Below are 27,648 nucleotides of genomic sequence, written 5' to 3' on the forward strand. Positions count from 1 at the left end.
GATGGATGTTATTAGTCGTTATTTAGTGGCATTTAATGGCCAGGTGGGGAGTTAAATCTGCATTGAATGGTGCTCTCAATATTTTCTTTAATTTTTTTATCTAAACTCACAGGCACGGTTGTGTTTATCTGAAACAAATTTCTGTACATTTTTCTTAATTTTCAGGCTCAGATTTTCCTCTATCCTGCTTCTTCCAAATAGCATTTTTAATTGTGTCTTACTTTATCACAATAACATATTTGCATATATAATGTAACAACAGTACCTTTCAGTCAAACTAGCACTTTTGTCATTTTAATCTTTACAATTGATCTGTGTTTTTGCAGAGGTAGTGGATTGTGTTGGATTTAATTAAATGTATTGTATTAAATCAAATGTCTGTATCTAATAAGTTTATTCTTTAACTTGCAGATCGATCCTTTTTATGTCAATTATAATTAAAAATAAAATGTGCCTTTTCCCCCTTTTTTTGTGTTTTCAAAGGTGTGTCCGAAGGTGGAGTTCAGACCATGGGGCACGAAACTGGACCAACCATGAAGGTCGTGTGCTTCAATCCAGGAAGTCGCCTCAAGGAAAAGTCGCAAAACGCAGCTCTGAGTCACTGACGCAACCCATTGACAAGGACAGCGTTCATCTGAGCACTTTCACCTGTCCACTCTGTGTGGATATTTGATATTTTTTCCATATATCTCTGAATAAACTCGGCTGAGAAGATCCGTCCATTATCAACATTAGATCTGCCTCAGAAGTAAAAGAAAAAGAACAAAACGGATATTGCATTCTCTGCTAGACTGTAAAATTATCTATGTGGAATATAACATTGAGAAAATAAATCCTGGAGCACAGCCATAAGCAGATGTTATTATCACTTTGAGGATCTATCCCCAGTTCTAACCTCTGCTGGTGCACCGTGCTATTCTCTACGATGAATCCCAACAGCCTACCTGGGCATGTCCTCCTGCTGCTAAGTACTGTGCTGGGCTTGAGTGTAGGCTTACAGTTTACTGGCTCTGAGGGCCAGTGGGCTCGCTACCTGCGCTGGGACGCCAGCTCCAGAAGTGACCTGACATTTCAGTTCAAGACACCAGAACCAGAAGGCCTGCTGCTCTACTTCGACGACGGCGGATTTTGCGATTTCCTGCTCCTGGCGGTGTCTGAGGGTAAGATGCAGCTTCGCGTCAGCATCGACTGCGCCGAGACCACCATCACCTCCGATAAAATGGTCAACGACAGCCGCTGGCACTTTGCAGCCATCAACAGGCACAATTTGCGGACTGGCTTGGCCGTGGACGGCCAGACCAAGACGGAGGAGGTGCGGCCCCAGCGTCAGTTTATGAAGATCATCAGCGACCTCTTCCTTGGAGGGCTCCCGGGGGACATCCGCACGTCTGCCATCACCCTGCCCTCTGTCCGTGAGCTACCACCGTTCAAGGGAATTATTACAGACCTCAGTTATGGGAGTAAGCTGCCGACACTCATCAATAGTCAGAAGGTACGCTTGGAGATGATGGGCCTCTGCACGGAGAACCCCTGTGAGAATGACGGGATCTGCTTGCTGGCAGATGGAGAACCCTACTGTGACTGCTCCAAAACTGGATATGTAGGTCGATACTGCACTGAAGGTAAGGGGGCTGGCTCCAGAGCTTTCTGTGTCAAGAACTGAATATTGATACAAAAATTCAGAGGGATCCCATTCAAATTTGCAACCAACGTATAAGTAGGTTTGCTACCTGCCTCCAGGTTGACAGAGAAAATAATGCAATAACCATTCATGTTTGCTTTTCGCTTCAGAAATGTTAAAATGATCGGAAGGTATGTGGCTTCAAACTCAATGCATTTTGCTTTGCTATAAATCTCAATACAGACTGCTGAATTAGACTAATTTCCATAATTGTGTTGCTATTCCCGCTACAACTAATGTGATTTGTGCCACCCCAAACGTAATTTGTGAAATGCCTTGAAAAATGTGCCTTGATTGCACAACAGTGAAATGCATATGACGCATTGGGCAGCCAAACTCCCATGTGCATGACAGATTTAATGCAATTCACAGAGGACGTAGACCATTTCTTTGTAGGTTGCAGCTTCTTTTAGAAAGTCTTCGTATTTCATGTAGGAGTTAAATTTGAGGTGATGTGCTCAGCGTTTCCTCTCCCTTCACAGCTATTACTTTTGATGAAGATGGATATTGGCTGATATGGCTAAAATTACAACACTGAGTTCTCTTCTCCATTAAATGTATTCAGCTCTTGCGAGCTGGTGCAGGGACCTGAAGGTACACACAATGTTTGGATGAGAAACAGCTTAATCTTCTTTTTCTCTGCTTCTTTGCCAAGGCCATCTCTTTTTTGGGGGGAGGGAAATGAGATGCAGCACTTTGACAATATTCTACCCTATTCTATCTACACACTACAAAGATACAGGCTTACAAAGCTTTTTTTTCTCTCGGCTAATACTCAAATTGCCCGGTGAAAGCTATATAATGCTGGACCCACTTTTCAAAGTGGTCCTTTCCTTCCTTCCCACTCATCAAAATACAAAAAAAACAACCTCTTTCTGTACACTGAACTACTTTCATTTTGTATGGCCCGGCTGGTTGATGTTCAAACCTACATCTTTCAAAACACCCCACTGCACTCAGATCAGAGCCAACTGATGCCAATAATAACTTTCCTAATTTCTCTTTTTTTTTCATATTCCACTACATAAAATCTTTTTTTTTCATGTTTAGATCAGTAATTCAGAGACAACACAATTTCACTGTAACCTGACTTAACGCCTCTCTTCATGTGTATGGATTTTAAAGGATAACTTTGTGTGAACAGACCCATGTCAAATTTCCTCCACTGCTGACCCACTTCCTGCCTGCTTAAATCATGGCTGAGGGATGACTCCATCTAGACACAGAAACAGGGGAATGCTCACTGAATTCAACAGCGCTGATTACAAGCTATTCTAAACTGTGTCTAATGCAGTTAAGACGTTCCTATTTGTCACCATTATAGCATGCATTTAAAATGTGCATATTCAGAGCTCCGTGCAGTGGTTTGGTTGCATTTGGTTTCATAATATGTCCGATCATTTGCTGCTCAAGCGAAGCTGTTCGGAGCTTAAATCCCGAGCGCTAGCCTGTGGCATTGTTCAGGACAGCACGCGATGTGCTGGTTGCAGAGCAGTCAAGCGGACGGACTGGACTTGCCCCCTTTTCGCTTCATCCCATTTGCTCATCGCCTGTGTTGAGCAGTCGATGGAGGAGAAACAGGCGGCGGAGGAGGACGAGGAGGAGGAGGAGGAGGTGGTCCATTTGTCTGAGAGCTTCCTGAGAACTGACATGGGAACTATGACATCCTCGTGTTAAAACACCCAAGGTTTTAAGACTCAGCCAGACAGCTTGAACAGGGAAGGAGATGGTCACATCTCAGCTGCAGGGCAGAGCAAGTATGACGAGTAAACTCACCACAGGCCTGTTGTACCCTAATTTGTCCCAGGAGGTTGGCTGTAGGACACGAACCACCCCCTGCTTACTTCCCCTCTGTGTGTCTTCTCGTGCACACACACAAACACACACACACACATTTTCGTCTGTTTTAAGGCAATGAGAGAGCCACTCAGGGCTAGGGTAGTCATGTTTGCTCCCCAGCTGATCTGACTGCTGCTCTTCTCTGCCTCCCCATTAACTGATGTGGCTGATTGTTGATTATGCCACAGAGACTGGGAACCATAATTAGGAGGATAATGAGAACAGAGATGGACAATTTTCCCGGAAGATGCTTGCACAAACACCGTCATCAATTCAAACTGTCTGTCGGCTGCTTCACACAATTATTTTTTTATTATTAGATCCACATGTCCACAGGTTACTCCTTCCAGCAACCCTGGAGCATGGGTTTTCGGAGCGATCACAGCTGGATGTGAACAACTGCTAAACACACCTGTCTGTGTTGGCATCCGGTTGGTCACACTGTACATTAACGAGCAATCGGTCAAACGTGTGCATATTTATATGTTACATTATCAGGCTGCACGGCCTGGGCCTCACGTGCATGCATGCACCCACACACATTTGCATTTACAGTCGTGCACATAAACACACATACATGCGGAGCAACGAGGCCCCGGTGCTGCTCGTTAAAGCAGGCAGATGGCTGACTGGCTGAGTGGACTGGGCCTTGGAAGCAATTTGCCTGTCGTATTCCTAATGGTAGCCTGCTAGCCCACTGGCCAGGAGGGGCGATAGGAGAAGTAGGAATAATTAAGATGCAAGATGAGAAATGAGAAAATGGCGTAAGGCCTGTTTGTGCCACTTGTGCACTAAAAAACACGCGTCGCCCATATTTTAGGTGTGCATTCCTTGCCTCATTCGACAGCTGGGTTAGCCTCTCGTAGGAGCATTGATATTTCACAACGCTGATAAAGGCACGAGGCAGTCCCGTCGCTGCCTGATCTCCTGCAGCTCGTCCCAAACTGTCCAGCTCGGCTAGCAGCTTAGCACTATAAACAGTTGGCCATAAAACACATGTTCAGTCTCTCCTCCCATGTGGATCAGGATGTATCAGCGTGACTAACTGTGTCAGGGCAACGAGCTGAAATTAGACACCACTCACCACTTGCTCGCCACACGTGTGGACTTTGGCAGGAATATCCGCTGCTGCAGCTTCAGACTTTTGTCTTGCGATGTGGTGATAACTCTTGAACTGTTTATTTCCGGGAGTCATCTTTAATATTAACTCGATTTCGCTCCAGTTATTAGCTGTTAAAATATCAGTGTCTTCTATGGTAATGACCTGGATATTGTCCCTCATTCTGTTCAATGAAATTAATGGGGGTGACATTATGAAGTCCCTTGAAGACCTTAGGGCTTTTTCTGTTGCATAAGGTCAAGGTTATTAAAAACTGCACTGAATTGTTGAATGAATATGTAAAATTATCGCTCATTTCCTCAATCCTACATCTTGCCTTTGTAATGAACAGTTTTAACGCCCCTTTTGCTCAGAAAATGTTCACAGGCTAGATGGAAGGTTAGTAATTGAAGGCTAGGGCAAGCAAACTGTTAAGCAAGTGCTGAAATGGTGCCTTCAGGCTTAGCTTTGGGGATTAATAAACAGACATGGAAAAAAATGACAGTTACAATAATCTTACTATAAAAAGTAGGTCAGGAGGAAAAAAAGGGAAAAAATGGTGCAGGGACTTGCCTGATTCCAGTGCAGAGGGCATTTGTGTCTAGTGCCCAAGCTGAAAATTATGTTTGGATTTGAGTGTTGAAGCTGCTGGTAAAATAGAGCAGGGGATTACGCTCGGACCACATGTCCTCCACAGCACATTGGCTTGTTCTGGATGCTGTCGCATCAAGAGAAAGGGTTTTATCTACATGGTAAACGAGTGTTTCACACACACGCATTCACACACACACACACTTACTTAGCATTTGCAGAGTCAGAAAAAAAAAAACATGTGTGCGTGCTCGTTCAGGCACATACATTCAGGGTTCCTAAGTTGGCCAGTTTTGGAGCGTTGGAGCCGCGCTGCTGTCCATCATCCGGCCAATGTCTCCCTTCCCCCGCTTCCAAGCTTCGTCCTTCCCTTTCCTCCGCCAATGTCATCCTTCCTCATGTGGGAGGAGAAGCAGCAGCCATTTTGGACTCCCCTAAAGGAGACAGGAGAAAAATCTCACCTCGCCTTCACCAGCGGCCTCGACATAAATCGTCTCCCAGCGCCGTCCCTCAGATGATATGTCTGTGTTGTGTTGAAATTGTTAAATTTAGCATGGAGCAAGGACTTTATTCTGTCAAGGATAAAAAAAAAAAAAATCCCCAGTTATATCAAGTGGAGGGAAACAGACCAGGCCTCTTTACAGCCTTGGTAGAGATGAATGCAGTCAAATTAACATCTGATACTGTGTGTCAGTCCTTGATGCCCTTTAGAGGCTGTACAGACATTTTTCAAACTCAATTTTTTCGACTACAATCACAAGGTTAAAATGGTTGAATCCTGGATCAGAGTGCAACATATAACCACATATAAAAGGGAAACTGAATTCACCCAGTGATCTCGCATGTGCTCTAAATCGGTCTGGCATGTTTGATAACCACAGGGTGTCATCTACGGGTGTGATCCTGGTGAGGATGTTTGCCGCGAGGGATGCAGCTTAACGTGCAGCTTATTTCTTTTGCCATGCCATACTGTGAACTACCGGAATCCAGCAGTGAGCATTCCCCTGAGAAACCACGAGGAGTGGGTTTTTGGTTTTAAAGTAAAGAAAACGTCCATGGGTGGGGGTGCAAAGGGGGAAAAAGGGGAAGTGGAGGAGAAAGATATGGGTCTGAAAAGGAGCGTCCTGGGATCCACAAACCTCACAACACCATAAATCCTCAGGGGGAGTGTGGATTTATGCCTCTTTCTTAAGTGTGTGAGGAAATCTGTGCGATCCAGGAAGCGGAATATGATGTTATTGTATCAATATTCAAAAATGTGAAAGAGTTGATTGCTTAAAGGTGTCCTGTCAATCTGGTTCCCTGCAAGGATGGGGACAGATGAAGCTTTACGTGTTTTCTCTCCACAGGAATTTACACTGGTGTAGTGATTTTGATTCAGGCATGTAAAGGGGCAGCTCTTTGCTCCTTACATGGGAAATACAATGCTTAGAAGTGTGGTATGTTTTGCATGTTAAGCCAACATGCAAAAGCGGCTGTTGTGTGTCACTAATGCAGGACCTCTCTGCTTTCTCTCCTTCCTTCTGACATCTCCACAGCAGTCCAGAGAAAACCAGGTGAGTCTCGAGAAGGACAGGCCACACTTCCAGTTAAATTGCAGCAGCTAATTTCATATCAAGTTATGTACTGTATTTAAAAAAAAAACGCACATTAATGCATTCAGTTTCAAACAACAAGCAAAGATGTACCAGTAATCTTGTAAGAGCATTTCTAACAGACATTTATTCAGTAAACAACCTGCAGTGCTGCTTTACATTCACATACTGTGTTGCTCTCTTTATTAGTAATTTGTCTGTTTCAAAAGCTTCCCGATGCACTCGGGAAAGCTTTGCTTTTAGAGTGATAGCCATGGTTTGCCGTCATGCAAAGCATGCATAATGACAATACAAGTGTAGTATTGGTGTGCTGTTGTTCCTCAAACTTCCTCTCTGTTCCTGTCTTGTTTGATTTCTCTCTTCAAGGCCTCGCACACCTGAAGGCAGAGCAAGGTACTCTCTTCTTTTCTGTGTACATCTCTTGTTTTTTTGTTCACCGCCTGGCTTGGTTTTGGGGCGTAATTTTTGCGCTGTGTGCCTTGGCTACCTGTCCATGTGCATTTGTGTGTTGCAGTGCTCCTGTTGTTGCTGCAGAGAAGTGGGAGGGTGTGTGTGTGTGTGTGTGTTGGTGGGGAAGGGTGCATGGCAGCATGGCATGTTCCTCACCTCCATTGCTCTCTCTCTCTCTCTCTCTCTCTCTCTCTCTCTCTCTCTCTCTCTCTCATACCTCTCTCCATACTTCTGTGTCTCCTCACCCTTGGTTCACCCAGGTTTCTGTGTATTACATAATTGTGGACTGTTCTCAGTTCCAGGGCTAACGTGCAGTGACACACTCTACTGTTCCTGCTCAACCTCTGCAGTGACCGGGTAGTGGAGGGAGAAGGGAGGATGAAAGAGTAGGAGAGCAGAAGGGAGGATGAGGATATCAGTTGGGAAAAGATGATGATGTTAAGATAGTTTCTAACTGTTACAGTTCTCTAACCTTATACTTTAACCAAAGTATTTAACGTAACCACAATCTTTGCCGAACCATAGCTACAATCTGTACCATGAGCAGATATTATAAAAAATCATTTTGAGTTCATTATTGACCTTGAAATCAGTATTTAACGAAATATACTTATCTTCAGGGAGGCTTAAGTAGTTCCTAAGGATAATAACTACTCTTTAACAAGAGCACATGATCTTTATTAAGCTGTTTTCAGACATGAACTTGTCACAGCACATCAACACTGGCGTCAGCCCTCATCACCAAAGGCTCTCTAATCCCGCTGTCTTTCCAGGTTGACATCTTTGTACATATATTGCACCTCTTTTATCTTCCTTAGCTATTTGTATTCTTTCTTGTTTTGGAGTAACTCCGGAGAAAGTCTGGAGCAACTGACTTGGATATTTGCGTTCTCACATACAGCCCCTCCAGATCATTTCAGTAGATTATCGGGAGTTCAGTGCATTTCTGAAAGCAGCTTTAGTGTAAAACAGAGTTTTCTAGGTAGAAATCTGATATTCACAGTTCATTCATGACCTTCGAAACAGCAGTTGATTGTGAACTTAAGGTTTGTTTGATATATGGTCCTGAACTTTGAGGCACATCACTTGATTATAATAACATTGGCATTAAAAGGCTGAAAGTCACTGAACATATTCTTAAATTTGTAGCATCATTCAGTCCATCAGTATTCAGAACAGAAGAATAGTGGACATCACGGGGGGAAGCCTGTGTTGGAATTTTCTACAGAAATATTTTCTCACTTCATTGGCGTTTCTAAGATCTCTGGATTTGCATACAAATGTAATGTAAATTATCTTTGTGCTTTCACATATAATGCAACTCTGCACACACACCAGCCAGTTGCAAACGGCCTTGACAGTGTTGACCTTTAAGGTAACAGAGATAACTGGAGAGGTCCCATCATCGAGGAAGCGATTATATTAACGGTGCTGTAAGCCCTTTTTTTCATCGCCTTCTGTTATCACCTCTGAATAACAATGGAGGTCAATAGAGCAGTCCTCCTCATTTCCATTTCGCCTCAAAAACAACCAGCCACAACAAATGGCGGCCACTGGGCAACTCTGACATCACAGAGCTGCCAGTTTTTTTTCCAGAGGATGTGCAATTAGATTTTAGACTGACCTTAGCGTAGAGAAGCAATTCCCCAAAGGTTTAAATGGAAACACAGAATGGGGGAAGTGTCAGTTGTCTGCTGCCCACATTTGCTTATCTCATTTCTTCACCATTTGCATGATTGTCAACATTTTGCATGGAAGTGTCAGTTGGCAGTGTACAGGCATACGTTAGACTAACCAAAGTGTATCCCTACTTTTTGCTGTCTTCCTCTGGGGCTCTGCGTGGGATGACACTCTTCACTCTGTAATTTCTACGGATCCTTTCTCTTCTCCAAAACTTGTAGGTAGAAGCAAAGGTACAGCAATCCCTTTTTTTTCTTACTGTACACTTATATGCACTTCAAGAGCTGTGTGCGAGAGCGTGTGTGTGTTGAATTTGTTTGTCTGTGCAGCCACTGGTTAATCATTCATTAAGTGTATTCATTAATGTTTGCACATGCTCATCTGTGTGTTTGGGGGAGAAAGTGAAAATCAGGGGACTCTTGCTCTCCAGCTAACGAGTGCTCGTATTTAGTGTTGCATGAAGGATGAGCGATTGAGCTGCGAGATGAGTAGAGAGGGAAAGAAATATGGTGTCAGTGCTGGAGACGGAGAGAGATTTTACGCTTGATTATCACAGCTAAATTTAAAATGACGATAGTCGCAGTTTGCTCTGCGATGGGTTACTCAGTGTCTTTGCCAGAAATACATATTCATAATGGACTATTTGTGTGAGGATGAGGCGCACGTGTGTGTGTTCAACTGGATGTGTCAGTTCTGTGTCCGTTGAGAAGAAGCTGATTGGTGAATATGACCGGACATTTGGCTTCATTTAAATGAGGTCATAGCAGTGGCCTTTATGTGTTGCAGTTGTGCAGAGACTATCCTCATTATTCATTTATGAAGGCAATGTGATACACTGTGTAGTGGTGTGTGGTCATGCGTGTTGCATGTGTGTGTGTGCGCGTCCTTTAGCTTAATAGAGCAAACCAGTAAATTATGGTCATGATTGATATCAGTTTAAGGAACAATGTGTGTTGACTTTCAGAAAATCCTTATAAAAAGAGTTTTAGGCCTGGAACCAGGTCGAACAGCTGAGAGATGAATCGTTACTATAAACAAATATTTACCCGGAGCAAAAGAAAATTGGAAAATGGAAAAAAGGAACAAAACTGTGTACATAATCACTATAAGACTGAAGGAAATACACATCCCATAAACTATTGTAAACCCATAAGTCAACATTTTCATGGTAGCATCGTAAAATTCTTGCGAGGAGCTTGATATCACACAGACTTGTGGCTTCTACATGAACACATCAAATTTGTCACAATCTCATAATTTGTGGTAAGTCTTCCTCGGATGGTTACAATATTATGGCTGATAATCAAAATCTCTAGTCAGATAATGGCTCTATATCCTCCTGCACCCTCTGTCTTTGTGTGAGGAAACCTTGCCAGACTTTATGTGTATGTAAGTTAGGAAGATGCTAAGCTACAATTGAACAGTTGAGAACGGTCAGTTACTCTATGAAGTAAATGAAAGTTGTGTATTTCCTGACTTCTGACTTACTTTCATGTGTACAAATTGTCTGTGTGTGCCTTTTTTTGCGCTGAAAAATGACCGCAGTATCAGACCCTGCTCTGTTTTCCCCATGTGGATGAGGTAAACAAAACACAGAATTCCCCTCCTCTCACCTAATCAGCATATTATAGCAATGGGCCGATCAGGTGGAGTGAGAGGATCCCTCAGTGGTTTAGTTGTTGCAGAACGGAACGAGAAGGACCCAGGTTTGATGCACTGCTCCGGTCCTTGCTATGCGGTGCACTGTGTGTAGGGGATTCCTCTGGGCGTTCCAGTCTCCTCCAACATCCATCAGAGGGACAAGGGACATTAGATTACCCCTGGGTCTAAGTGAGTGATTGTCTCTCTACGTGTGGAAAAGAACAACTAGTTTAAGATACTTTAAGAAAATAAAGGTGTCAGAATTGCAGCTAAAATTGCTCAACTCTTTCTTATGATAATACATTATGTTACGTAACTTGTTGCATGACTTTTCCTTGTAACATACTAATGTGTAAAGTGAAGATGTTCTTCCCAGCTGGTCCCTGTTTCATTATATTAAAGGGGACATAGCATGCAAATTCCACTTTGTTAGTGCTTCTACAGGTTAATGTGGGTATCTGGCATGTCTACCAACCCAAAAACTCTGGGGAAAAAAACACTCGCGCGTTTTGTTATAGTTCCTCTAAGTCAGAAACGTCATGCTTGAGTGACTCGATTGAGCTTCCTGGGTTTTGTGTCGTAACAAGGAACTGGAAGTCTCCCTACATGGTCTTGGCCCACCCCCCACCTCACCCCCCACCCCCCCGTCCCCCCACACTCGTTACGGCGGGTTTACACCGGAGGCAGCGAGGCTGCGAGGCAGCGCAGCGCCGTTCCCAAGCGGGCAGCCGCCTGGCTGTTCACACAGCCAGGACGAGCAGCTGCAGGAGCTGCTCGGGCGCGACCGCTCGCTCTCCCGTGCGTGAGCTGGAATTTGTGTCAGCGCCACACAGCCAGCAGTGTGGAAGACTTCCGCAGTGTTCAGCGCTACTGTAACACTGCGGAAGTCTTCCACACTGCTGGCTGTGTGGAAGACTTCCGCAGTGTTCAGCTCTACTGTACGCTGGGTTACAGTAGTTACGCCGGGTTACAGTAGTTACGCCGGGGTACAGTAGTTACGCCGGGTTAACACCGGACGCGGAAGTGCCGCTGCGAGGCAGCGCAGCGCCGTTCTCCAGCACGCAGCTGCCTGGCTGTTCACACGGGACGAGCATTTCTCCGCGCTGGTCAGCCCCATAGACTGTATATATAAGGTCAGCCCGCGATTCTGCTTTCTCCGCTTGTTGTTGTACCCGTTAAATGTCGGGGTTCGGGGGTAAATGATGGTCTTCATAGCCTCCCCCCACCTCTCTTTCTCTCTCTGTCTGTCTGCTTGTGTGCTTGTAGTGGATGGGCAGAGGGGGACATTTAATTATGTGATTGGGAAAATTAAAACTCCAGGACAACAGAAGGGGAATACAAAGTATGGGATGCATATTTGATAATTTATATCATATAAAATATGTAATTTATATCGTTTAAAATCATGGGGGGAGAGGGGGGAGGGGGGAGCTGGCTCATTCGCATTTAAAGGAACAGGCACTCAAAACAGGTCACTCTGTGGAGGGCTGTTTTATACAGGGTAAAAAGGGTGCTGTTTTAAATGATCCTTGTGGTATTTTGACCAAAGTATGTTACAGACATTTCATTACGACCCCAAGGAACCATATCAACTTGTGGTAAAATGGGCATGCTATGTCCCCTTTAATGTCTCTGCAGTTGTGTGTATGTACTTTAATGGCACACTGGGCAAAGGGCACAGTAACTGGGAGGCTGGGGAAAACAGACTAGAGTATACACCTGAGAGGAGAGCGAGTCGGGGAAGGAGGTGACGGTGAAGAATGAGAGAAAAAGGTAGAGGGACCCGGGGAGGATGTCCGATATGTGAGGCCCCATATTTCAAATTGAAAATATGGGGCACCTTGTCAACCCTCTAGTCAAATCTGGGGCTGAAGCCGCATGTACCCCGCGCCATCTATCGAGAAAGTTTCGGTCCCTTTGCACTCAGTGAGGCCTCTTGGCTCAGAGGTGCAACCTTTTTTTGATGCATAGCTTTGACGATATAGCAAACTTTATAGAAACTATGGCAGTGGATGAGGGACTGTGCTCCAGTTAGCAACATGCTGCACATATGCTGTATTAGACTCCACGTATAATATCTCTATTTACAGTTCATAAAAAAGTGTTCTATCTGTAAATGATATGATTTAATTAACTGAAATCTTTGTTGGTGCTCGGGGAGAGAATAATACAAAAGAATAAAGGGCAGTCTTCATGTGAGCCTATGTACCAATCTCAGATCCCAGTTACAGTCTGAATGTAATCGTATCTAAAGTTTTGCATTTACACTATGTGGTGATTACAGACGGAGCCTACCAAGTGTTGGTACCCTTACACCTCATTAAAACAATGCTGTGTTCTTCCTGTTGAAAAGCTTTTCTGTCATGTAAACCTTCATTTCTTTGGTTTAGATTAAAACAATGAATTTATTAACACGGCTGACTACTTGATAATTCTACAAAAGCCTAAAAATGCCCGGGAAAACATTGTGGCTACCACCTAGAGAGTGGTGATAAATATGTAGATTGTTTTGTGCAATTTCAAGCAGACTGTTGTCTTCAATTAGTATCATGGGTGTTTTCAATTATATTGTTAGTGATTCAGTCAATTTAAATAGAGACGATTCCTCGCTATGCTGTTTAATATCATTGTGTACATGGACAAGATAAAAAAAAGAATCTGAGGAGATAAGAGAGAAAATAATTGGCCAACCATGATCGAGATAAAGTCTGCGAGACCATCTCCAAGCAGATTGATGACCATGTAACCACGGCTGCTCACATTATTAAGAGGGCTAAGGTCCATGGACCATAGCCAGCCTCCCTGGCTGTGGCTGCAAAAGGAAATTTATCCCAGATTGAACAGAAGCAAAGTTGGAATGGTGGAAAAAGATCCAAGGACAACTTCAAAACAGATGAAAGATCAAGGTACAGCAGTGTCTGGTTGTACTGTACGATGCTTCCTGAATGAAAGTGGAGACCCGGGGAGGGCTCACCTTTGAAAGGGAAACATAAAGAAGACTGACTGGAGTTTGCTAAAATGCATGTTTACAAATCACAATGTGTCTGGGAGAATGCCGCGATGGACAGAGGAAACAACAATACAGGGTTTTTTGTAAGTCACGTGAGCCCGATGTTCACAGAAGCTCTGTTCTTCACTGTGTGAAATATGGAGGAGGCTCAGTTCTGTTGTGGGAATTCTTTGCTGCGTCTGGCTCAGGGTGCCTTGAATCACTGCATCTAACAGCAGCCAAAAATGGATGAGACGGAAACAGTAGCTGCTCTGAGATGGCCTGCTGTGAGCCCTGATCTTAATCCAACTGAGCATCTGTAGAAAGAGGTGGAACATGCAGTTGGGAGAAGGCACCCATCAAAGCTGAGAGAACTGGAGCAGAGTGTCGTAAACATCTAGAAAAAAAATGTAGATATCTCAATAAGAACTACAAAAGTACTAGAAAGTCTGTACTACAAAGTATCATGTTATGTGTCCCAATAGTTTTACCCCTGCCAGGAAAGTTATGTTTCCATCTCTGTCAGTTTGTTTATATGTAAGGAAGATTATACAAAAACAACTGAATAGATTTTCATGGAATTTGTTGGAAGGAGGCGGAATTGGCTCAGGGTTGAAATCCTTTAAGTGTGGTGCAGACCAAAGACTGTATATAAAGAGGTGCAGACCTGGTTCACAGGGCGGAATCAGGAATTCTTTTTATCTTTCTTTAGTATTTCGAGAGAGGGCATTTTTCAATAGTTTCCCCATTGAATTATTCATTGATCTTGATTTAAAAATATCTGGCATATTTGGGGGACTGATTAGAGTGTGTGAAGTGAGACGTCTCACACGAGCCCATTAACGGAAACCAACAACTGAGTTCAACTCTAGCTGACGGAAAGCAACTTTTTAATATATATATATATTTTTTTAAGTTAAGGGGTACAAATCATTTCCCCCATGTCTCAATTCTTGACATTGCAAATCTTTGGTAATTAAAATTCACGATTAAACAAATCGTTCATATTACGTGGTTTCCTGAGCTTCTTGCCTTTTAATAAACCCTTTGTCTAAATATCACAGCCCACCTCAATCTACTACAGCTGGGACCTGCTTGCAAAGCATTGACCAACAGTTTTGTTTGAACCAAGAAAACCTTTAGCCCTCGCTGCCTTGTGACATAATCCCCCCCCCCCCGTGTCTCATTAATGATGTACTTTCAAATCAGGATTTGACAGTGCAGCTCAAGGTCAGAGATGAAACCCTAAGCTACAGCCCAGTATTACCTAATGACTTTCCTCTGAACACAAACACTATCTGCAAACTGCAAAATCTAAATGTGATAATCGCTCTTCTAAGTGACGGACTCAGACTTTTCCTTGAATCCTCACACACACAATGAGGAGAACCCAAACCTGTTTCTCCTCGAGTTAATTTAACCTTATTGACATGGTCTCATCCAAATGAAAGTCCTGTGATAACCTGCACTTTACATGATGAATAGGATAATATATTGGACATTATTGCAGGCTAATGAGGAGAACTGGGATGTGCACGGTTGTTTTCTATAATGACTCTCTCCCTGTGCTATAGATGATAGAGAAGTTGGTTCGGTCAAGACTTGGCAATGAGGGCGAGTCCAGTTTAGTGAGCAGTGAGAGCGCTGCAAGGGAGGAAGAGGAGGAGTGAGGAGTTCAGCCCGAGTCTAATCCGCCACATGAAGGCTTAGGACTGAGAACTTATTCTGTGCTTGTAGAGTCACTCTCCCTAATTATCCCCTCAAAGTCCTGCCGCTAAGTTCACACAGACAAGATTTTGCTTCCTGCCTCTGTCACACGCTGTTTCTATTGCTCTCCCTCCCTCCCTCTGCGTGTATATATAAATATTCTCTCCCCGCCTGTCACCCCTCCTCTGACTTTGACTCCATCTCTCTCCCTCACCCTCTCTGCCTTTGTCCCACCCTATTCATCTCTGTCTGCTTCAGTATTCTAGTTGGCCTTTCTTACTTTCTCACTCCTCCTCCTTACTCTTTTTGGTCTGTTTGTGTCCCCAGTTCAAAGTACTGTGGACATTCATGAGCCTCGCATCACAGTCAGGCTCAAGATGGGAGTACTGTACTGTTGCTTAGTGCCCGTCCACAGATGCTGCCGGACTTCAGTGGGATTTATTTACGTACAGTTCTGTCCATCCACTTCAGAGGCTTTTTTCGTTAGCTCAGCGGACTCTGACGACCAAACCAGAGATATCACAGTGACTTTCTAGCAGTTACCAGTGCACAGTACCATGACACCGCTCGACCTTCAAAATAATGTTCATGGATAGTGAACAACTTAGTGAAACTTCAGTGTATTCAGCTTTTTCCATTGAGCGCATCACATAGTGTTGCATTATTTGATTTGCTGTTCTGGGGACCACATATAATTAAACTGCTGCCTTTTTTATATGATATACAGTATATGGCTCTTACATTGGACTGAACAGAATATCTTTTATTACAATCGATTCTTCATTTTGCCATGGACTTTTGTGAGAAGCACTTTGTAACCTCGTTTAGATAAGTGCTATACAAATAAAGTTATTATTATATAATAATGGTCAATAATGGTATATGATGATGCAATTACACCAGTGGAAACCAGTTGTAATACTGTCGTTATAATAATGATTATAGTAGCAATTTAAAAAAAAGTAAATTTTATTTATATAGCTCTTTTAACAATGCTCAAAGACACTTTACATATGTCCAAAAAAAACTGAAAATGCAATTAACTAGAAATATACAATGCAAGTCATTATAACTCATTGAAGTTAGCTCTGAAGAGGTGGGTTTAATATAAGGTTTGTGAACTCACACGTTAAACATTGTGTATTGTTGTTTTGATGCAAGTCACATGCTGCCACGTTTTGTTTGACCTGAACACAGTGTTTTATTGTTGTACACAGTGCTACAGATTGAACACAAATGTCACTTGAGTCAGTGTCAGTGGCGGCTGAAGAAATATGGGAGTTAGGTAGAAGAGTGAATCTAAAATCTGTAGCTTCCGCCTCATCCCTGCTTGAAGCTACCCCTAATCTTTGTGCAGTTTGTAAGTGGCATTGTGGGTAATGTAGGCTCTATTAAGATGATTGCATGGAATAAAAAACTCTGGTCTAGCAATACCTAACTCAGATGCTTTGATTTTGATCCTCTCCTAAAAGCAAAAGGCTAGCTGAGTTGTTAGGGTGCACACCACATGGGTGCTATCGCCCTGGCTTGACTCCTGGCTGGTCGGACCATTTACTGTATGTCTTTCCTCAGCATTTCCTGGTTGTCTTCGCTGTCCCTATCAAACAAAGCCGTTGCTCCTCACACTATTTAATGCACCAACTCTGCTTCGCCATCTTGTTGAGTTAATTTAAACGTCAACGACTGAGCAATCTGTTAAGACAGCTGAGGTGCTGACAGCTGGGAGGGTTATCACTGCACATAACAGCACTCGTTGGGGAACCTCTCTTGAGGCGACGTTAAGGGAAGTCAAACTGCTTTGTTTCTACAGAAGCAAATTGTTGCGGAACCGATTCGCCGCTGTTGTGCTGCTCAAAAAGAATAAAATATGATAGAAAATTTGTCTCAGCAACTCTCTCCTCTAAATGCAGCCCTTAACCTACTGACACATAATCGCGTGTTGGAAAAAGAGGCATTCCGCGTTCTTTGTAAGGCACGAGATAAAGATAGTCACTGTGTGTCATCAGAGGTTTGGTTAGTTTGCATCTGTGCAGTGTCACAGAGGCAATGTTATGCCTCAGACGCCCGGGCTTCAGAGCACCAGCTGGCACTTATTGGCCTTGGCGCGCGTTGGCCGTGCTGTTGATAAACGGCTACTAATGGCCAGACGCTCACCCTGAAATTGAGTTTAACTTTGCCTCTTCACGTTGCTCAGCCTGAAACTACACCACAATCCTCCAGGTGGATTTCAAAGCTGCTAAAAATGGAGGGCACTGGTCAAATTGATTTCAACATTGACCGGCTGCTACTCAAGCAGTCAGAAAATATGAGCTGTGAATACCGAGCTCTTCCTCTACACCTGTGGGTTTCCTTTCAGTTTATAAAAAAACATAGATTGTTCAGAATTCAGCCTGGAAACCGAAGGAAACTAGCACTTCTGTTTGTGTCTGTAAATCTTTATTTTTAAGGAATAATGTCGATTTTTGTACTGGTTGTGTTACATTTGAAACTAAAACACGAGAGAGAAATCAACTGTCTCTTATCTTCTCATTCCTTTACATGTTTTCCCTCATTTCTCTTCTTCTATCTAGGTTCTGTCTCTTTGCTGTATCATTTACTTCAGTTCTGTTCCATTCTTCATCTTTTCCATTTAGTTTATATCTTTCTCCGCCATGCAATGTTCTGGACTGTCTTATCCCTTTTGTCTGAGCCATTTCCTCCATCTCCAGGTCCCCAGACAAGGGGCAGAGGTTCACAAAAAAACGTTGCAGCTACATTGCGAAACTCTTACCAAGACACCAACTCTCTGATGCCGGCTTTACGATCGGTTTGTCTCTCCCTCCTTCACTTTCTTTTTCACTCTCTTTTGGCCTTGTGCTCTCCTCCCTCCTCTCCCTCTCTCTGCCGCTGACCTCTGGGATCAACCGAGCAAGACTGATTCCCACTTTTTCACGGATCATGAGTGCGTCAGTGGTTACGCAACAGCGAGAGAGGCAGGGGAAGAGGGGAAGGGAGAGAACATGCGAATATGTAACTGACATATTTGCCTGTTTTTATTTGCGTTGCAGCTTATCACCAAAATAATATTGCTCTTGGTTAAGCCGCGTTTTCAACAAAGCATTGAAGATGTTTTGCACGGTGTATTTGAACTACCGTGTGCACGTTGCACAGTAATGAAAAGAAAATCTACTTACACGTTACACAAACATACACCTGCATTGTACCTTCAAAGTCTGTTTATCTGTAGTGATCACACAAAAATGTTTTCATGTCTCACTAGTCAGAAGCCCCGCTATATAGGTGCAACTACAAACTCATCTCAAGTTAAATATAAGTTAAATTAGACAGCAAGCTTTTCATGCAGGAGTAGTAGGACACTGAGTGAACACATTTGGCTGATAACTGAAGAATGCTGTGTCGCTATTGTTTGCGAACTGCCTGAGACCTTATGAGTAGGATTTATGTGAAGAACTAGGTTAAGATGTGGCTTGAAGGGCTGCATTGTGAGAGTCTAAGTACGGGCGCGGAAAGGCTTAGGAGTATGTGGAAGAGCGTGTGTTTGTGCAAAGCGTTTGTGTGATTGTGCGGAGGGGTGACATGTGTAGATGTGATGGCTGCAGCCATGCATAGATGTTCACACCAGGGAGAGAGTAAACAAACATGGCAGCCGAATGGGAGGAAATGCAGAAACCACTGCCTCTTTCTCTCCTCCTGCTCTCTCCCTGTTTCTCCTTTTATTTAATTCATCCTCTGTTTGTTACCTCGGCCAAGGAGGCTATGTTTGCAGTCCCGCTTGTTTGTTTTTTAGTACCTAGGATATCTGAGAGAGTGCTTAAACGATTTCACAAACAATTTTGTGTGGCTTTCAAGTGCCTCATTCATATTTACACCTACATTTGTGTAACATACTGTATTTTAACAGACGCAAACAATTTCTTTTGTTTGTTTGTACAAGTTCTGCAATGTTGAAACCCCAAATTCCTTCTTCTGAAACTCCTGAAACACTTCGTCAATAGTCCGGTCCCGTGTGACATCACAATGCCCCATATTTGCATAACAACAGCTAATGGCTAGTCTAGCACACCCCCTAACAAAGCCAGGTGAAGTGAGAGCGGAGGTCGACACTTCCTACAAACGCTGGAAGCTGTTGGCCAATCACAGCAGACTGGGCTTAAAGACAGAGTCTCTATGAACAACGCTAAAGTGTAGTGCTCGTGCAATGGCCTGCTATTGTGAACATTGTGACACTAGTGACTGCAAAAATGTGCTGCCCCTTTTAAAAGAAAAAGAAAAATATCATCTAAGTTGTTGAAATTTTGACCTGTGAACTACGCCGAAGGCAGCACGACTTATCAAGAGTAAAAAAAGCAGAAGTAATGGAAGACAAGGCCGTGACATTAACATTTGAGTTGCATGGTAAGTAATGTGAAATGTTAAAAAATAAGTGAAAATGAAGAGTCGCTCTTCAAACAGAAACCAAGGGCAGACTTTTGTGAGATGAGGAGTGGAAACCTTTCATTGAACACCATTTGAAGAGAAAACATATTCCACGAGCCTTGATAATATTGCGCGGCTTTTATCCCGAGGAGCAGTGAGGAGGAAAATACAAGTGGCGAGGATCTGCTGGTTTTGTCTGTGGTCTTTTGTTTGAATAGAATTGGAGACGTTAAATTGATCATTTCATAATCAGGTCTTTTATATTATTATTATTATTATAATTTCACAGTTTTATATATTAAACCAGACATTCTTCAGGTCATTTGCGAAAGAGAAATGCTCAGAGTACTAAAATAGAAAATCGTGCATTTAATATTCACTGAACAAACATCCATGCCCACATGTTCATACTTTAATTTGCAGCAGAAAGACTTATAATTGGATATATCAGCGAGGAAACTCCAGCACAATGGAGAGAAATTATCTTCAGTTGAATGTTATCCTTTTTTTTTTTTTTACCGCACTCTCAATTAATGGTCAGTTGAGATGTCTAAGGCTTCAAAGAGGCCCCAGCTTTTGCTTAGTTATAACCCAAATTAAAGAGACTCTCTAACCCTAACCCTCCTCTTCGGAGCGAGACTTGGTAGAAGCCACGTAGCAGGCGAGTGCCCTTGCTCTGGCAGAGCCATTATGCAGATGATATGCTAATGAAGTCATCCGATTTGGTTCTGCTCAGGGTGCGCTGCACTGAGGGAAGATAATCAAGCGCTGATCATCTCCCAATGCTGCGCTCTCTCTCTCTCTCTCTCTCTCTCTCTCTCTCTCTCTCTCTCTCTCTCTCTCTCTGTCTGTGTGTGTGGGTATGTGTGCGTGTGTTTTGAACGTATCCAACCATGTGTATACAGTCTTGTGCCGGTTGGCCTTGGAAGAGAGAAAATATGTACTATGTACGTGGGTCTCGAATTATTACCTCTGCCAATTACGTTATTATTTTCACTGTTTGTTTGTTTGTTTGTTTGTTTGTTTGTTCATTGGTCAGAGGAATTACACACAAAGGACCAGGGAAGAATACGTTAAAGTTTGGAACTGATCTGGCTTAAGGACCACACCCAGCTTTTTCTCTTTTAACTTTCTTTACTTTGCTTTTGTCAGCATTTTAAATAATTTCTCTGATGGTAATGTTTGGATCCCGATGTAAACCTCAGGCAGATGTATGGTGTTGAGATCCATGAGTTTGTACAATTTGGTCGAGCTACTTCCCTTCATCCTTTCTACTTCTTTATTACAATAGCTAGACATACCTGTGTAGGATTGCTTGGCCTGGGCAGAGGTATGCACTCGACTATGTGCCATTCCAGTTTAGATTAGATCCACATTTTTGTGTCAAAGTGAAATCACAATGTTTTGTGCAAAACCACTTTACTGGCCATTACTTAAAAGCAGAACTCAAGACCAGAAGTGATCGATTACACTTTTGTTTGAATAGTGAGTTGCTGACACTAATCTTTGGCGTTCTACCTTGAAACTGTGATGATTGTACAGATCTTCATGCTGCTGGGTTGAATATGAATGTGAATCGGCCACGGTTTTGACTTCTTCTTTGCACCAATATCCATACGTGAAGAATTTTCTAATGTCATTGCCATAGCCTTGTGTTCAATCAGAATCAGCTTTACTGGCCAAGTATGCGAGCCCATGAAAGGAAATGTGACTCTCAGTGAGCGTGCACACTGAAACAGCAGTTATACAACAGAACAAGAACAACAACATTTACTAAAGTCAAATCAAATTTATTTACATATCACTATTTTACAAATTGAAAGAACACTTTCATACATGATTTTTGCGAAAGTCCTTCAGTCTATCAACTAATCAAAGCTCTTTACTCCATATGCCTCATTCACCCATTCAAACACACAGTCACACACATTCATATAATGTTGCAGCCTCAGGAGCAGTTAGTACCTAGGAATTGAACCAGTAACATTTCAATTACAAGACGACCTCTTACCTTATCCATCCTTCTTGAGCCACGCCGCCATGCAAGACTATACACTTAAAACTGTCTTTCGTAAAACAGAGCTGTGGAATGTTGGAATGATGGAAATTGAATGGACCAAATAAAAAAAAAATCCAAGTACAAGTCAAATACATTTTTCTCAAAGGTGGTTTGTAATGTAGTTGTCACACTGACGTGTGTTCGAGTGTTCGCTTATACGGTAAGTTCAGTTTCATACCCCGTATTTTGACGCTAAAAATACTGGGTAAATGACGTCCTCGGGGGAAAATGGCAGCATTCGTATCCAGGATATTTGGGCTTTATTTCTTTATATACACTCTATGCTAGACACTGATACTCTGCTTTTGTTCTTTATTCAATTTTTCGTTGTAGCTTAGATTTTGTAAAAATTGAAGTGTATTAGATATGACTACATGACTACTACTGAAAGCAGACTGAAGAATACCCACCACGTGTGAGGTTTTAAGTCTAGAATTAAAACACCCTCCAATTTCACACAGAAAAAAAAAGTAGAGGACATGACCTGTGTCGTCAGTGGTATCTTTGTCCCGGGTGCTGTCACAACAGATATAGCAGGACTGCACTGGTATTTATCAATTTTTTACAGAACAGATGCTGGTGATGTTTCAGCTCCTCCTGTGTCTTATATTCCCACCTTGTCTTTGTCTTGATTATCTTTTATATTTTTAGTTCCTATCACTTTTGTTCCCTCCTTTTCCACCCTGCGCTCCCTGAAGTCCCCCTCCTATCAAACCCATCTCAGCCTCACCGTCCTCTCTTTCACCCACACCTTTTCTCCTCTTCATTCCCTTGTTGCTCATTCCCCCTCACCCATTAGACAAAACACCCACCTCCCCCGTTCCTCTTATTTTGCTATCAAAGCGTCATCAGTTCGCTTTTCCATTTCTACCTCCTCATCTCTTCGTCAACCCCCGTTTCACATTGTTCGCTGCTTTGTAAAATGTGGAAATAGTTGTTCTTCTTCCACGATTAAATCATCCGCCCCTCCTATTTTCATCTCTTTCTTGATCCCTTACTCTCACTTGCATTTTTGCCCAGTTCAGTTGAAGTTCGGCGCCGTTTACTCCTCGTCCCCACCCTCCACCTTTCCCTCAGTCCCCTCCTCCTCTGCACTGCTGGCTCTCAATCCACTAGTCCTAGCTCTGACCCTGCCCGAAGGCTTAGGTAAACAAAACATTATTTCACGCTTATATCTCCTCTTTTTTTTTTGTTTGAGTGTAGCTGAGCTGATAATGATTCATCTTGCATGTTCTTGTAGGGGAATCTCAAAGCACCGCAGCACACCCATTAACCCCTATTGCCTCAGTGCCTGGCTGCGGGTCCTCCGAGAGATTTGCAGAGGCATTGGATAGTGTTTGATCATCTTCCTCCCTTTCAGCGGTGTGCATTGCACGTATGTGTGTGTTGCTCCTATTAACCCATCCTATTGATCCCCGCTACGCTGCGCCTGCACCGTTTGACAGATCTGCAAGAGGCAATAATTAGTCTGGTAATTGGCTGCTCAGCTGCTCAGCTGATGTGCTGAGTTAACGTGCTCTGCTGCTGGAACGTTTTGACCCCACAGACGAGTTTTACAGGTGCGAGTCAGTTTCTGGTGTATCATCTTTCACACGACACACTGGGAATTCTTTGTGGCTTTAATGATAATAATAATATCTGATCATCACTCACTATTAGATTCATTAAAGCCCAGTTGGAGGGATTCATTTATTCAGATCCTTCATTATTTCTGTTTTCTGACGGAGGTTCCATGTTTCACAAAAAACTGTCATGTTGTGTCATTTTCTTCTTTTCTTTGTGTCCCCTGTGTTTTTTTATTGCAAGAGGATAAAAAGAAATGGGTTTGTAGTTGTATGGTCCCCTAAATGATCATTTTCATGCCCGGCACCTAGAGTTTAATGCTTTGCTCAAGGGCACCTGTTGAGGGAACGGACATAATCTGCCATTCACATGTTCAACAAGCTTAGTTAGCTGATGACTAACAAATTAGCATAATTTTTACTTCACTGGTATTTGTCTGTTGAGATTATGAATTTTCTTATTATCAACAAATCCCATTGAAACCCCCAACCGACAATGAATAGATCCAACAAGCAAGTAGCGCTTGTGAAGCCAATAACATGTTATAACCTATTCCTCTGGGCCATAGAGCTCCATCGAGTAGGAAGTTCATGTGCGAGTTTGAGCCAGAGCCACTGAAGGCTTGTACTTGTCAATAATCAATATTTTTTTCGAGGACCATCTCCATGTGCTCGAGCATCTAGTTTGGCAGTGGAGAAGTGTAATGGGGGCCATGGGCATGTACTTTGTTAAGGGAGTAAGCTGTGTGTGTGTGTGTGTGTGTGTGTGTGTTTGTGTGTGTGTGTGTTTGTGTGAGTTTGTCAAGAGAAAGAGTTGAGAGGCTAAAAGTAGGTGATGAACTCGTGAAGGAAATGCGTTTCCTCCTCCATCCTAACACACCCACCGGCTGAGCTCTGACCTTCTGCTGACCCCTGCTGTGAAACGCTCACACCAGCTAATGACGAACTCCGTGTGCGCCGACTGTTAACTTGTCAAAGTATGATCATCTGTGTCCTTGAATTTGTTTGGCAGGGGAGACGTGTGTGTGTCTCTGTGTGTGTGTGTGTGTGTGTGTGTGTGTGTGTGTGTGTGTCTGTCTGTGTGACTGAGCGGGTGCCTTGCTGAATTATAGAGTATGTTTGCTTTTTAACAGATCAGCAGAAGAGATGCCACAGTCAATGTCACAGTCTTCATGCATAATTGCTCCACTTTGTCATTGCCAAGGGCTGGGCAGAGCCACATCTGATTGTCTCCCCCACCCCCCACCACCCTCTTTCTCCTTCCCTCCCTGTCTCCCCCTCTCCCCCCCCCCCCCCCCCCCCCCCCCCCCCCCCCACACCCTTCAGTCTTTATTCTCATTAGACTCATTAACTTATCCTGCAGAGACAGATAGAGCAAGACAGACAAAGAATGAGCATATTGAGTGTACTGAAGCCAAATGGAGCGGTCTGATGAATATTTGTGTTCAAGGTTCATACCTCACAACACACTCGATGAGCTGCATATAGTGATGCATCACAGGGAATAAACTTCTTCTTAGGGCTACATTCCCGTAAAGGGGAATGTATGACACCAAGTCTGGCACAGCAGACCTGACGCGTGTCTGGGTACGTGTGTGTGTGTGAGGGCACGAGCTTACCTGCTGGTGTGTGTGTGTGTGTGTGTGTGTGTGTGTGTGTGTGTGTGTGTGTGTGTGTGTGTGTGTGTGATAGAGAGAGTGAGTGATGGTGGTAAGAAGACACCAAGCCGTAGAAAGCTTACCCCACCTGTGGCGCTGAGAGGTCACTCTGCTAAACCTGGTTAAAAATTCATTTGAGTATAAGTTTATTTGAGAGCTTGGCATCTTTTTGAAAAGTGTTTTTAGATATTAGGGAGAATGTGAATTGCTAGATCTTCCTTGGTAGATTACTGTTGTGTTTGTCTTTTTTTAAACAGACACATTTTCATGCTTATGCTCAGGTATATAATTCACATGCCAGCAAAGAAGCACAACTATTTTTTTTTTTTCTCTGATGTATTTTTAAGTGATAAACATCATTAAGAACAGTCTCCTTCTCCTTGCACTAATTTAACCTTCCACGTCTGTTTTCATGCAGGCATATTCATGTGTTTTTTCTTTTGGTTATATGTGTGTGTGTGTGTATTTGCGTGCCGGCATGACCCAATGCTGAAAGGCCCGGGAGTGAGTGAAGTCGGACTGTCTCATGGTTAAATGATGGGCCCCTTTCGGGCACTCAAAGGGCTTTGAAACACTAAGTAATTGGTTTTCCTGGCAGAATGGGGCCATGGCTTAGGGAAAGTGTGAAGTCCACTGTAGCTCAGATCTTGTCAGGGACACAAGCCTGCGGAACCTGGGGGGAGAGACTCACGATACTCGGCATGGGAGGAATATGTGAGGAAAAATAGAAAATCTTCAGGACACGGGTTTCTCTAAATACAAGTAGATAACTGCTTTAGAGGGAACACTATGAATGCAAGCATCGGTTTAGATGATGATGATGATGATGATGGCTTTTGCTAAATCAAATGAACATTAGAATTCTAGAATTTTAAATCTAAAATATGCAACTTTTTTTAACAGATAAAACAAATTCTCCCTTCTCAAGGCCAGACAGAAAAAAGTTAAGTCTCAGGCTCAACAATAATGTTACTGCAACAGCATATGGCTGAGATGTCCTCCTCACTTTTCAGAATGTGTTAAAATGTCTTTAAACAGTGTCCTCACACTGGTTAGAGGAGAAATCCTCCAACAAGTGTTCATACATTTGTTTTTTATCACCACAAAATAAGAAATAATCTCAACAAGATTTTTGCCTGGGTGTAGCCTCTTCTCAGGGGTTATGCAACAGGCGATTGTGTGGGGCCCCCAAGCTAAGAAGGGGCCCCCAAGGATGGCTGATTACATTAATTTAGAGCAACAACAGTTTTGTGAGAACCCCCTTCAATTCTAAGATTGGCTTTGTAGACTACAGTGACAGTTGGAAACCCCAACGTCACTAGGTCTCCGTCAAAACCTTTGTGATTTTAGAAGTTTGGTTGAAAATGACAACGTCTACATGTGTGTATGATGTCCCTTGGATGTTAGAGGAGATTTTCTCTCAAACCTTCTTATTTATAATTTAGTATTATGTGTTTTTCCTCTGATCATGTATTTAATATTCTCTGCTGGAATTGAACATGAATCATAATGCTCTTTGTTGTTAACATAAAAATATGAAATGTCTGACATGATATATCATTGACTATCAGGATGGAAGTATGAAGAAATCTCTAAGATTTTAATAGATTTTAATTCACCTACATTTACATTTATTTTTCTTCTACCATTACGTTCATTTAATCATGATAGTGTTCACTTTGTTAGGAGGGGGCCGGTTTGAAGAACCTCTGATGGCATCGTGCCTCACCCACCCCACTCATGTAAACGTGTGGATGATATGTGCAGCTTGTGTGAGCCTCACTGCTGCACAGGAATTAGACTGTAACATGACAAATGTGTGTGTGCAGCATGGATGAATGTGAATCATTCAGGCACACACACACACACACACACACACACACTCGCCGTTTGTCCCTGAAAAGTCTCAGTCCAGCAGTCTTCTCTATCCGTCACTCTGACAAACACAAGCATGTGTGTGTACGTACATATATGTACATTTTCATATCAATGCATTTGTATGCGGCTTCATAGGAAGTGGCTGCTTGCTGCTAATACTCGGACAGCCCCAGGCAAAGGAAAAGCTTTATATATATTTTTGGCCTACATGCCGCCTCTGACTCTTCAGGGAGCCTGTCAAGAGCTAATTTCTGAGGCTGATAGAGTTGTAGAGAAACGCTGTGGCTGTGACTGGGGAATACACTGTGTGACTTCTCTCTATTTTAATGCAATCATCTTTATTGTTTTCCTTTCCCTGTGCCTCCTCTCCTCCCACTGAAATGAATCCTTTATCTTTTATGGAGTCATATTGAATCATCTTATTCTGCATCAGGCCTCAGTTGTTCTCCACCTGTGTAGAAAAAAAAGGCTCTGAGTATTTGTCAAAGGTTAATCAAAGTTGCAAGGAAAAGGTGGAAGTCTCTTCTCCTGGTGGTTTTTCTCTCTTTGCATCACATGTTCCTCCTGAAAAAAGATCAAATGTGACTCGCTGTTCCTGAGCAACTCCTTTCATGAGCTGCACTGCAACACAGGTGCAATAGAGTTGCAATGGAATCAAAATGAACAAGTTAAATAATTTAAATCAGCAACACCCAGGAGCCTGTTACAAAAACTACCTTATAGATACAAACCCACCACACATACATGGCTAAGTTAAATTTAAGCATTAATAATATGTCTCCTGCCCTAATGGTGCAGTGTAA

General features: G+C 42.9%; 1 protein-coding gene across 18 annotated transcripts in view; it reads left to right on the forward strand.

Moving 5' to 3' along the window:
* The first annotated feature begins 486 nt into the window (after positions 1-486).
* nrxn3b (neurexin 3b) overlaps positions 487-27,648 on the forward strand; it is a 277,893-nt gene continuing 250,731 nt past the window's right edge. For 9 of the 18 annotated variants that reach the window (XM_034579318.1, XM_034579332.1, XM_034579329.1 and 6 more), the window contains exons 1-4: positions 487-1,622; positions 6,749-6,766; positions 7,172-7,198; positions 9,157-9,168. In XM_034579318.1, the coding sequence (XP_034435209.1) occupies positions 926-1,622; positions 6,749-6,766; positions 7,172-7,198; positions 9,157-9,168 (754 nt within the window). In that variant the 5' untranslated portion in view covers positions 487-925. The remainder of the gene's footprint in view (positions 1,623-6,748; positions 6,767-7,171; positions 7,199-9,156; positions 9,169-27,648) is intronic. The other 9 variants (XM_034579320.1, XM_034579337.1, XM_034579328.1 and 6 more) reach the window with 3 other exon arrangements.

The sequence above is a fragment of the Hippoglossus hippoglossus genome, chromosome 24 (genome assembly GCF_009819705.1).
Source record: "Hippoglossus hippoglossus isolate fHipHip1 chromosome 24, fHipHip1.pri, whole genome shotgun sequence".
NCBI classification, from domain to species: domain Eukaryota; kingdom Metazoa; phylum Chordata; class Actinopteri; order Pleuronectiformes; family Pleuronectidae; genus Hippoglossus; species Hippoglossus hippoglossus.